Raw genomic sequence first — 13679 nt, 5'->3', positions numbered from 1 at the left:
CAATTAAATCACACTGTTAACTTGTGAAAGAAATTTGTTCATGTCTTTGAAATTCATCTTAGTCTTCAAATCACAATATTATCATACATATGTGTTTGTACATGTAGGTCTGTACTGAAAATTCAAATTGTAAATGAATGAAAGTGTTGTTTCAAAGTAAATTTTTATCAGTGAAATGAAGATTTAATCTTCATAATCACTATAATAAAATGTTGCATATGAAAAATAGAAGCATTTAAATGTATATTTTAGCCATTATTACAATTAAAAAAAACTAAGTATTAATAACATAAAAATATTTTATAATTAATATTATCTTGATAGCAAAATATATTTTGTTTTTATATGAAAATAATTCAAATATTTAACCTCATATATAAAGTGTTTAATTTTGTTTTTCTAGGAAATGAAAGCTATTTTGACATCAGTTATCATTATTATAAAGTATTATAAAGTGTTTTACAAATAACAATTTTCCTAAAGTTAGAAATGAACATCCATATATTTATAAAACTCCAAAAATATTATGCACAAAATATTTATTATGACATAGCTAACTAGGCTTCCTTGGTTATTTTGTAAAATTTATTTTCTAAAGAGTAAACAGAATTTAATAAGTTTCTGCTTGCCCTTGGTTTATCAGGAGCAGAGATACATTTGTAGCTCAGCTCTAGGTTTGACCTCAGGTGATGTGTTTTAATCATTTATTTAAATGGTAATTTGGCAACAATGACCATAAAAGCTAATTGTTGTTGGATCTTCACACAGGGATTCCTCAGTACAGCGTTCTTCCCAAATGCCTTTTTGCTGCTTTCAGGTCGTTGTTTGCATAACTGTGCTCGTTAAATAGGGAGGCATCCTAGGCTGACAAAATGAGACAGAAGCCTATAACTATGTAATACAGCTGTGTTTGGAACAGGGTTTTCTGACATGTGATGCTGTAGATTGTAGGACAAAGCAGTAATTTATCATTAGTACAGGCACATGTGAGATTTGTCATTCGGCAGGCATAGTAACACTGATCTGTAGAATTTAGTGCCACACGCTTTGTTTAGCCGTGAGAGAAATTTAAATGAGTTATGAAGTCCTATCTCACCTGTATTTTTTTCTACTCACTTTTTGGAATTTTGGTTTTTGGATTATGTACAGCAAGCAATCTACGGAGGTTACATAGGGTTTTAAAGATAAAACATTAGTTTTATGCATAATCTATGTGTGTGTCCCAGAAGCATCTATATCTTTCATTTTTGGTTTCATAATAATTACTAAAGTACCATTCAATTTTTATTTTTGGCAAAATAAATATATTTTATCATTAAAGAAATTTACAATTTTATAATGTCATATGCAATTCTTTGAATATATTGTATTCATAATTAAAAGTGTATGAAATAGTTACATCACCTTCTCACCTTCTTTTCCTCTAGATAAGACAATATTCAATTTATTTTCCTACTTACATTGTTATGATTGTACAATCTTGTCATCTTCAACTGCAGATATAGGATCATTGACTTGTTTTCATTACTAGCTGACTCTCAATATTTCTACTTTTCTGTCCCCTCCTCCTCCCAGTCACCTCTTCACAGATTCTGCATGACACTCGGTACTACCTACAAATACATGCCAAGGAAAATTGGTCCATCTAAGAAATGCACCTTATTAATATAAAAACCAATAAAGAATCTTAAAATCTTAAAAGTCACACCTGTATAATCTCTCTCTCTCTCTCTCTCTCTCTCTCTCTCTCTCTCTCTCTCTCTCTCTCTCTCTCACGCTGTAGACCAAGCTGGCCTTGAACTCACAGAGATATGCCTGCCTCTGCCTCCCGAGTACTGGAATTAAAGGTATGAGCCAACACCACCTGGCTATATATATATATATATATATATATATATATATATATATATATATATATCTTAAAATATTACCTACAAAAACAAACTCAACCATATTTTTTGAAGCGATGATTTCAAAATTATTCTTAGCAGGTGTTTAAAAATCTGTCTCCTCTGTCAAAGCCAAGTGCTTGGAAACATGCAATTTAAGTTTTAGTTAGAATGCCAAAATACCATCATACTGAATGAACACTTATATAACCCTTCTCTAATAAATATAATATAGTTACTTTTTAACAATGTGATTAACTTTGACTTTCTGCTCAAGTTGGTTCGAGATACGATAATATTTTTTTCTTCCCTACAGTGCATCTAGGACTATATTGAATAGAAGTTACTTATGTTCTTTCTAAAGAAAGTTTGAAAAATAACTAACTTATTAACATGTCACTTCCTAAAATATGGTCGATAGCTAGACAATACACCCCAGTAATCAAGGTATTGAAGCCTTCCAGACATTACTACATGTTTTCTTCATCTATATTTGAGTATATATCTTACAAGAAGTTACTTTAAAAATAGTTCTTCATAGCTTGTATTACAGAGATTTTATGGAATTTTTTTGTTCTTTTTAAAGACACACTTTTTAATGGTCTTGGGCTTGGAGCCATCATTGGCCTTGGAGTCGCTGCCCTTTTGTTAATCCTTGTGGTGATAGATGTCAGCTGCTTCTTCATTCGACAATGTGGGTTACTAATGTGCATTACCAGGAGAATGTGCGGGAAGAAAAGCGGCTCCAGTGGAAAGAGCAAAGAACTTGAAGAAGGCAAGGCGGCATACCTGTGAGTATAGACACCAGCACCACCTCCCATGACTGACGTTCATGTTCAACTTGAACGCTTTGTTCAGGGCTGTCTTCTAAGACACACCAGCTGTGCAACTAGAATACAGTGCAAATATTACTCTTTATGCTGACCTTAAATCTGTATAACATCTGTACAAACAAACACACACAGAGGATATTCTATCTGATGTATTCTCACAAATAGGAATACATCTTTGATAAATTCTTTCTAAGGAGTGAGACTATGGAAGCATCTACAAATAGTTCATTAACATTCTTTCCAAGTTGATGTTACACTAACATCCCAACCCAAGGCAACTGCTACTAAATTTTTTCTGAATTTTTTTTCCTAATTTAAGACTTCCTGTGAAGGAGTGCTTCTGTATGCAGTGCTTTGTATCTGGCAAAGTGTTTCAGGAGTTGTTTGTAGAGTGCTTTCTTTGAGGTTTGGTTATTTCAGGATATTTCAAATAACTATCTAATTTGTTCTTTGATAGTTTCATGCTTTTATATAATTACTCTCACTTCACCTCTTCTTCAGCTTCACTGTCTTCTGGGAGCTAGTGAGGAAATTTTCTTTTTATTATCTCATATTATCTCTTCTTTTTTCCCACCTGTGTAACCATGGGAAAGTTATATATGTAATTTAATTACATAATTTTGTTTATTTTGTTTGCCTAGTAATAGGGTTTTTATTCGCTTAAAGTTTTTTTTTTTTTTTTTTTTTTTTTTTTTTTTTTTTTTTTTTTTAGTTTGGTCCTTGTTCAATATCATTTTAAAAATAAAATATTATTTGTGGTTTTACTATGTATATATAGTAGTATATGTTAAGATGTAGATCAGAATTTTGAATATATTTTACTAGTTACTTTTTGGTCAACTTGACATCAGATGGAGTCATCTGAGAACAAGGAACCTCCATTGAAAAATTGCACAGAGCAGACTGTCCTGTAGGCATGTCTATAGACATTTTCTTAATTGGAAATAGATGTAGAAGGGATCAGAACTATGGACAGCATAAGCCCAGGGAATATCCTGGGGTATATAAGAATGCAAACTGAACAGATCAGCAGGAGCAAGCAGCATTCTTCCATGGTGTCAGCTTCAGTTCTTACCCCCAGGTTCCCTGCTCTGTTGGAGTTACTACTGCTTCCCTTCCATCCCTGATGGACTGTGATCAGGACTTGTATGCCAAATAAATCATTTCCTTGCTAAAATCCTTTAGATCAGCGCTTGTATCACAGTGATAGAAAGCAAACGAAGACACATAGGTCCACATATGTCTATCTATTTCTACATTTAGAATAGTTGTTGTCTGAATGCTTTTACAATTATGGGAGTAAAGAGTTCACAGATGCTTAACAATAGAGAATGTGCATGAAGCTTAATGGATGTCCACAGACTAGATACTGTTGTTCAAGTTTCTCATCAATATAATTTTACCATTTAAATTTCCTTTGCATTTTTTATTTAATTTTAAAATAGAAGTTCTACTTTAGTTTATTAGACTACATACTGATTTGTACCATGTGTGTAATATACAAATGGATGCATCCACACTGAGCATTTTTCTAACTTCTTCACACCATCTAATATTTGTTTGCAAAACTTGTCTATACTATGTGTATAGATACATTGTGCCTTTAAATCTCTATTCAATAGTTAATTATGGGATAATTTATTTTATCATTAAAATTTTAGCTGATGTTTGAGTAGTATTCACTTTACTTCTGTGAAATCCCAATTCAAAATTTCTCTTCTATATTTAACTGTGGAGTTAAGGGGATATAGAATATACCTCTCCAGCTTTTGGAGACCCTGAGGAAAAAAAAAACTCAAGTGATTATATCAGTTCAAAATTCCCCAGAGCAAGAACATTTTCTGCATTTTATTTCTGTTATTTTATAAATTATATCTATTATATATCATTTTCAATTTAGTCTCATAATTTTCTGAAATCATTTGAATGTCAAATGTTGCCATTCAGGAACACAGGCATTTAAATTTAATACAGTAAAATTTTCTAATCTTCTAATTTTTGATTCTGCTTTGAAAGTTTTAAGTTATAAAATTGCACTAAGTTAACTTTGTTTAATGTCCAGAAAACTCATATATTCCAATCTTTTACTTAAACTTACCATGGTTGGGATCCAGATTCTTCTCAGTAATTTCACTTTATTCTATGTTTACACAACCGCACTGCTAATTGAAACTGTCATGCCTACAAATAGTAATGTCTTTTGACAATATCTGACAGACACGTAGGAGTGAGTCTTTTCTTGTGTTCCCTCTTGTGTTATTTGTTCATGTTATCTTTTAACCAATACAGCAATATTACATTTAATAATCACTAAATACATATACAATTTTTTGGCATTGACTTGAAGCTTTCTTTACTTTGCTAGTCTTCAGGTTTGCTTTGCTACCCTTGTCTCTGGTATTTCAGCTGAAACCATTTTATAATTCTTCCACAGGCACACACACAACACACACACACACACACACACACACACACACACAAACATGCACACATAAAAACACACACATATACATCACAAATCTTACATGACACATCATATATAATGAATTACTTAATAAAAGTTTCAGTTATTCCAAACATATTTTCTTCAGTTTGAGATTGAAAACAAAATGTAGCCTCACAACTGTCACCCGCATTCAGAGGACCTAGTTTGGTTCCATGCTGGTTCCTCGGCTGTCAGTCCAGAGTTCTTGAGCTCCGACTAGCTCTGCTGATCTGTGTCTGTGGTTTTCTCCATCATGATCTTGATCCCCCTTGCTCATGTGGTCCCTCCTGCCTCTCTTCAAATGATCTCCAGGAACTCAGCCCAGTGCTTGGCTGTGGATCACTGCATCTGCTTCCATCAGTTACTGGATGTAGGTTCTATTACGACAATTAAGGTAGTCACTAATCTGATTACAGGGGAAGGCCAGTTCAGGCACCCTCTCCATTCTTGCTAGGAGTCTTAGCTGGGGTGATCCTTGTGGTTTTGTCTTCCTGGGGTAGGAGAAGGAGAAGGAGTGGGAACTGGGATGGTATGTAAAATGAAAAAAAAAATCATTAAAGAAAAGAAAACAAAATGTAAAGGACAGGAATTAATCTCATTTGAAAGTTTATGTGGCATATCAATAACAGTGAGATTAATTTAGTGTTCGATTTCTCTTTCATCATAGTTTACATCCTGATAATTTTCTGTGATTCATTGTCTGGTAAATTCAATCAATAAAATTATTGTTAGTTTTTCTGTTACTGTTGTTTATTTCTATGCATAGAGAGAGACCTGTGGAGAAGGTTATTGATGAAATAGTCTTAAAACTCTGTGAAGGCATATATATTTTATTTTCAGCATTGTGTAATTGAAACAGTATTTCTAGTGATTGTTTCCAATGTTGTTATGAATTTCTTAATTGTTTTAAACTTTTTTACACTTAACTTTTTTAACAGGCAAGAAAGTCTTCATATTTTATTAAAATATTTTAATTTTTAAAAATAGATTTTAAAATGCAAATTACTTTTTCCAAATTAATGTTCCTTTTTTTTTTCTTTTTGAAACATGGCCTTTCTTCATACTCAAAGCTGGCCTCAAATTTACAATCTTTCTAATTAGCTTCAGGGCACTAGATTACAGATGTTTGCTACCTTACCTAACAAGAAACAACGACAATATCAAAAATATAATGACAATGATAATAAGAGACTGATTTTTTCTTTCCAGTTACTTAGTACAAAATCATGAAAATAAGAATTTAAAAGAAAAAATGTTCAAGTTTGATTAACTGGAAAGTTTCTACCGTGTGTGTGTGTGTGTGTGTGTGTGTGTGTGTGTGTGTGTGATTCACACTTGAGCATTTGACACATTGAAGAATTAAATATTTTAATATATCTTTTTAGGAAAGATGGATCAAAAGAACCAATCGTGGAAATGAGAACAGAGGATGAAAGAATCACAAATCATGAAGATGGGAGTCCAGTCAATGAGCCAAATGAAACCACACCACTAACAGAGCCTGAGTACGTAGCTCAAATGCTTGTATTTGGGAATCAGTAACAGTAAAGTGGAAAAGCATTGCAGTTATTAGTAACACGAAATCAAAGCTATCATTAGCATTAATGGAATTATTTTGTAGTCCATTTGTTTTGTTTTTGTTGTTTGCTTTTTTTGTTTTTATTTTTGTTTTGTTTGTTTGTTTGTTTGTTTTGTGCCTGTCCTGAATCTCACTCCATAGACCAGGCTGGCCTGGAACTCACAGAGATCCGCCTGGCTCTACTTCCCAAGTGCTGGGACTAAAGGTGTTTGCCACTGCCACCCAGCATTGTAATCCATTTCTTTAAGTTCTTTCACTTCAAAATTCTCTAACAGTATCAGAAAAATTTAAGCCTTAAATTATATATTTACACTCTCATATAAAATGTTAAAATTAAAAAATGTGTTCCAGAATTGGATTTTCATACCCTGATTGATAATTTGAGGGAAATCATATTTTAAATTATAAATAAATTTTACTGAAATATATATGTGGCAGGAAATGAGTTACCACACTGAATATTGATAAATATTGCAGGATAATTAGATTATTAAGGAAATTATTATTTCACATACCTTCATTAAATTTATTCTTTGACCATTTCATAAACATATCCTGTGTATTCTAATTCCTCTCTTCTGTACTATCTCTCATCTTATTCCCAGTCTTGTTCTCTCTATAACTCATCTCACATCTCTGTCTCTGTTGACAGAGTTTTTAACATGTATCTTTTGTGACCATGAGTCTGTCTATCTACTGGGTATGTTGGAGAGACAGTGACTCACCAAGGAGTGTACAACAGAATAGAATGACTATTTTTGGAGCCATGATCCATCAGTGGTCAACAGTTCTGCAAAGAGGTCCTATAAAGCATGTCCCTAATGCACAAGAAAGGATTGATAGTCTCAGATTGTGCCAGTCGAGTTAGATAGTTGTCCCTTCATTCTGATCATGTTACCAATGCCCCTAATTTCCAGAAGAAAACATTTCACAGAAATTCTCTCCATCACTGGACTCATTCATTTGGCCCCTCTTCCGTATGTTCTCTGAGTATCTGAGTGGTTGGTGTTAATGTCCCCCCCTCAGGCATTACTTCTCAACTGCTACTTTCTAGCAGCACCTTGAGTGGCTTTGGGACTCTGCTTTGACTCCCACTCATGGAAAGAGTGACTGAGACCGAAAGAAGCTTTTGCCTAAGTTTAGAAACATGGATATTTAGTATGGAATCTTTTCAGTTTAGCCTAACAACAGTAATAAGATCAACTCTGGGACCTAATATCTTCTCAACCACTGTTTTTTGACCAGTTTATAACACCAGGAATGGATATCCCCCCCCCCTTTTTGGGAGGAGGTCTCAAGTCCAATAATGGGGTAATTAGTTTTGCTCTAGCAGTCATGCCTCCTTAACTAGCAGGTTAGGGTTGTTGCTCATAACATTCACTGCCAGGCAAGGCCTTTGATGCCTTAGTCTGTCTCCCTTTTCTTCTTTTCAGTATTCACCTCCCTTCATTCTAACCAATTACCTCACTGCTCCCTGAATTCGATTGATTACTTTTGACATAACTGCTTGGGTTTTCATGATAAAATGTTTATTTTCATTATTCAAAATATAGTGTAAGTTGCAAGTGAACCCAGGGCAACTAAAATAGCAACATTAATTTTCCCACATAATGATAAAATTAAAGACCAAGGTGAGCTCAATTTGTATTTGTGAACGTTTAGAGCATCATTTTGTCAACGAGGAAGCATTAGTTCCAAAGGTAGCATCCGTAAGATGGATCACTGAACCAGTAAATGTTACAATAGAAAAAAGAAAGGAAATTTTCATTCAGTTTTGTCACATTAAAATTAAATGAAGCTAGCGGGATGGCGGTGGTGCACACTTTTAATTCCCAGCACTTGGGAGGCAGAGCCAGGCAGATCTCTGTGATTTCGAGGCCAGCTGAGCCTAGAGTGATCCAGGACAGGCAACAAAACTACATGGAGAAACCCTGTCTCAAAAAAAAAAAAAAAAAAAAAAAAAGAAAGAAAATTAATGAAGCTATACCAATTTCAGTGGAAAAAAACACAAACAAACAAACAAACGACAACAACAAAAACAGGAACCTGTAGAGATGGTCAGGTGTTTAAAATCAATTGAGAACCCAGGTTCAGTTCCCAGCCAGCACCACCAGGATGCGTCACAACCATTTACAACTCCAGTTCCAAGAAAACATACACATTTTTCTGGTCTCTGGGGGCACCCTGGAAAAAAGCAGTGCACATACATAGCTGTAGGCAAACATGCATAGACTTAAAAAAATCTTTTTATAAACAAGTATTATTTTGTTGTTAGAATCAGAAACAGCTCTCACAATATATATTCAGCAATATTATAAAATTATGAGGAAAATAATACTGAAAATGCCAAAGAAACATATACATAAATATAAAATACAAGGATTAACTTCCTAAATAACATTACTCTCCATTAATTTATAAATAATATTGGTAACTAGCAATTTTTAATTGCATGTAATGACATTGCCACCCCCCAGTTTTTATTATTATTAATTAAATTAATTCATTTATCTTACATCCTGACTGTAATTTTGCCTCCCTCCTCTCTTCTAATTTCATTCCCTTCCTTGCTCCCCATCCACTCTTCCTCTGTTTGTTCAGAAAGAGGCAGGCCTCCCATGGGTATCAACAAAGCATGGCATATCAACTTGCTGTAATACTAAGCTCTACCCCTTGTATTAAAGTTGAACAAGGCAACCCAGTGTGAGGAACAGGGTCCCAAAAGCCAGCCAACTTGTTAGGAGTATCCCCAGCTTCCACTGCTAGGAGTCCTACATGTAGACCAAGCTATACAACTGTCACATGTATGTAGAGACCCTAGATCGATCCTATTGATAAATATTAGAGATGATAAAACAAGTAGTGGGCATGTGTTAGGATTTAGGCTTTTAATAATTCAGCATTTTTATATTTATTTATTTATTTATTTATTTATTTGTTTGTTTGTTTGTTTGTTTGTTTTAGGGAATGGTTTGAGACAGGCTTTCTCAGTGTAGCCTTGGCTGTCCTGGAACTCGCTCTGTAGACCAGGCTGGCCTCAAACTCATAGAGATCTGCCTGCCTCTACCTCCCAAGTGCTAGGATTAAAGTCATGTACCACCACCATCCGGCAATTTATTTTTAATTTAAACTTAAATTATCAAACCTAAGTTATCTACAATGAACAATTAGGCTCACCTGCATTCATTCACAAATAATTTTTTTCACATATCCTCTGTATTACATTACTTTCATACAATGGTAAATACAAGCTATTTTGCTACATATTATTTTATTTTGTAATAAATTCTTTAAACACTTAAAAGATTGTCCCTGAAAACATTCTGAAATGGAAGATTGTAGCGACTGAGTAGGTTGGATCAGAATATATTTGTATATACATGTACACATGCATGCAACAACAATTAATGGAAAAAAGAGGCTATGAATTTAAAGGAGAGCCCCAAAAACACACGGTAGGGCTAGCAGGAAGGACTATGAAGGGGAAGTGTTATTCTCTCAAAAAATAAAATAAGTTTTAAAATAAATTATTTAATATTTTTCTATGTATTAACTGTAGCATGTTTCACGTACAAAATGCTTATGGACATGGTCAGAAACATGTTGTAAATTATCCCTAGTAAGTGAGTTTGTTATCTCTGTGTTTATTTCCAGAAAACTGCCTTTAAAAGAAGAAAATGGGAAAGAAGTCCTAAATGCAGAAACTATAGAAATTAAAGTGTCTAATGACATCATCCAGTCTAAAGAAGATGACAGTAAAGCGTAACTGCAAGTCTCAATGGCTTGGTCAGCACCACAAAGAGCAAGGGGATTTCAGTGACAGTATGACCAAACCTATTCCATTGACCTTAATTTCTGGGGAAACGTCTAGCTTGGAATAGCTTGTACACATATACATATGATCAACTCCTCCTGCCACAGTCCATTTCCTTCTGTTGTTGTTGTTGTGGTTGTTTATTTTTGTTAAGAATTTTGGTATAAAGGCTTGATTGGCACCAGTTTTGGGGTATCAGCTTGATTCTATGACTGAAGTACTACAATTTATTATATGGCTAAAGTGCTTTTCTTTTAAAAATTTTGTCTCACATGACACCAACAGATGAATTTCAGCTCCCTAGACTAATAGGTTGTAAGTGGAAGGCAGAGCAAAAGCATTGTGAGCTAAATGTGTACGGAAGCCCTGCATGTTCATGAATCTTATCTTGGGCAAACACACGATTGAAGTGGCTTTCAGGTTAAAATGAAGGTACATAATAAAGGTTATACTTTTATCAGGAGAATTTCACGGAACCTAGGCTTGAAGGAGTAAGTTTTGCAGATATTAGAAATTGAAAAAATGTTGGAGAACTCTTTTCAACTTATGACCACATTGCATTTTCCACATTGATCTTGGATACACTGATACCAGGCCAAAATTGTTACACATCTAAAAGAAGATTAGTTGTGTATAAAATTAGATTAGAAAAACTCCCTAAATTCTTTTTATGTATACCATATTCACTCACAGTGGATTACGCAAAAAGTAAATGTATTACAAGTAAAAATGGTATTGATTTCTGCCCTCAGCTTCAAATAAAGTGAATTTAAATGGGAAAATATCAATATGCTGTCTTGATATATTTATAAATACATGATTATTTTTATTTATACAATAATTTATCAAAAATAAAGTTGTTTTCAAGTACTTCGAGTCATATTAGATATGTTTTGGTGTACAGATTTAGATGGTCATTTTTATTATATGTCCCTTATTAAATGAAAGTGGCTAATGGACATTAAAAGTACATAGTAAAGTGAATTTATTAAACATTCAAATGTGCCAGAAGAGAAATGAGCGATTGAAATGCTACTATTGTTTTATTTTCAAACGGTGTATTTTAAAATACATTCTAAACCCATTTTAAAATATTTAATAAACAGCTATGGTTGAAGCAATCATTTAACTATCAACATAGATAGACTTTCTAATTCCCTTCTTAAGGACTATACAAGAATATGATAGTTACTAACTTACACACTATGCAAACTTCTTAGGTCAAAGTCTGAGCTGTAATTTAACTCACGTGAAAGGAAAAACACATTTGTGGCTGTCAATAAACATAAGTGAGCAGCAGAGTTTAGATAATTTCTTAAGTCAGAGCTGCTAAGGTTTCTATGTTCTCTCTCCTCCTCATGACCTTTGGTATTCTGGTATCAAGTGAATAGCTCCAACATTGATGCATTGGAGAATACATTCTGATAGTTCATTGGAGGAATATTTTTAATAGTGAAGACAGACCTGCTTTTACACCATCTCTCTTTAGAGGTCATTTCATGAAAATTAGATACCATATTAATGCCACTCTGGAATACTTTTATTTATAAAGTGCTTAAACTTTTCATCCAAGGAGAGAAAAATGATTTATTGTGTCTTGTACCTCGTCTGCTGGCTGTCAGCTAGACTGAAATGTGCCCAACTGCATATAAAGATGCTGTAATCTCCACAGTGCTTTTCTGGAAATTCAGGGTTAATGCAGGGATCTCTCCTTGCTGCCCATCCTGGCATATTCTGAACACAGAGAGAGAAACCCCGCCCCCCAAAAAGAGAAATCTGTGCCTATTTAAGAATCTGAGCAGAGACTAAAATAAGAAACAAACCAGTTTAACCTTTTGACAAACTTGATTATCAAACACGTTCTTGATAGATTTGCCTGGGATGTTTAGCTTATGTTTGTCTGGTCATTTCAGTTTCAGGTTTTAGTTGTACTTGATTTTGCTTGTTTTATTTTTGTACCAAATGTGCTAAAACTAGTCGAAATACTTGAATTTGTCTGTGTAAAGTGAACAGGCTTATTAGTGGTGTCTATGAAGCAATAGCCATGAACACTGATTTTTCCTGGATAGAACCACATGGTTTTAAACTAACGATATTAAAATAATTTGTATGGCTGATAAAGCAATTTCGCATGTTTAGAATTGTCATATTTGTGCTATACCACAGAAACAGAGAATTCAGAAGAACAAATTTTTTTGTGTGTGTTTTCTCAATTTGAAGCTTTAGTTTCTTCATGTCTTCAGATTTTCTATGAAAAGAAACTGAATTAAATTTATATACTTAGTGTTAAATTTCTTGTCCATCTTATGGAGTCATTCGGTAACTTTGGATAGAGTTCATGCCCAATTTCAGTTGTTTGGGAGATGCTGAATCAGTACTGTCCTTGAAATCAATGCTCTGCAGACAACGTATTAATGTGGTAATCATTTTAAAATTTCAAAGAAATTCTCCTAAAATGACACAATTTGTAAAGTTTCCAAATAAGAATGTCATATAGTGAATTCTCAACTTATGAGTAGCCTGAAATGATTTCTTATTTTTTTAATCTTGTTTTAGAGTAAATTAATTTATGTAACTTTTACTATCTGAAAGTCCAGTTTCATATAATAATCAAGTGTCCACTAGACAAAATTTAGGTATTGTTAAGATCATCTAAACTTCATGCCAATTTAAACACAGAACAAATATAAGGTTAGGAGCAGACAAAAAAATGACAATCTCTATTCGACACCCCATAAGAGGAAGTTTTAATATTTGAATTTTAATACATATTTTATTTTTTAAATTGATGCAAATGTGTCAAAGTAATTTACAATGATTTTTGAATGTGTTAAAATTGTGATTTCAACAGGTTAATTTATTATTTTGTGGATAAGATATATTACTGTTCTATTTATACTAATGTCTAACATTAACAGTCTTTAAAACTTTTATTTTTTTAATATTAATACCTACATCATTTTTGAAATACTTTTGATCCAACAAATGTCATCTGAATCTTAGTCTTTGTGTTAATCATCTATATAATATGATATTAGTTATCAAATGAATTATAAATTCCAGCAATTAATTGTATATT

General features: G+C 33.3%; 1 protein-coding gene across 1 annotated transcript in view; it reads left to right on the top strand.

The window, feature by feature from the left end:
- Positions 1-13339, top strand: part of Ncam2 (neural cell adhesion molecule 2) — a 184860-nt gene extending 171521 nt beyond the window's left edge. Inside the window, 3 exon segments of the mRNA XM_059277709.1 lie at positions 2476-2680; positions 6593-6712; positions 10441-13339. Coding sequence (XP_059133692.1) covers positions 2476-2680; positions 6593-6712; positions 10441-10552 — 437 coding nt within the window. The 3' untranslated portion in view covers positions 10553-13339.
- The last annotated feature ends 340 nt before the right edge of the window (positions 13340-13679 follow it).

The sequence above is a fragment of the Peromyscus eremicus genome, chromosome 12 (assembly GCF_949786415.1).
Source record: "Peromyscus eremicus chromosome 12, PerEre_H2_v1, whole genome shotgun sequence".
Lineage (NCBI taxonomy): Eukaryota > Metazoa > Chordata > Mammalia > Rodentia > Cricetidae > Peromyscus > Peromyscus eremicus.
Note: the sequence above shows the minus strand (reverse complement) of the source record. Positions and strands in the feature narration are given on the sequence as shown.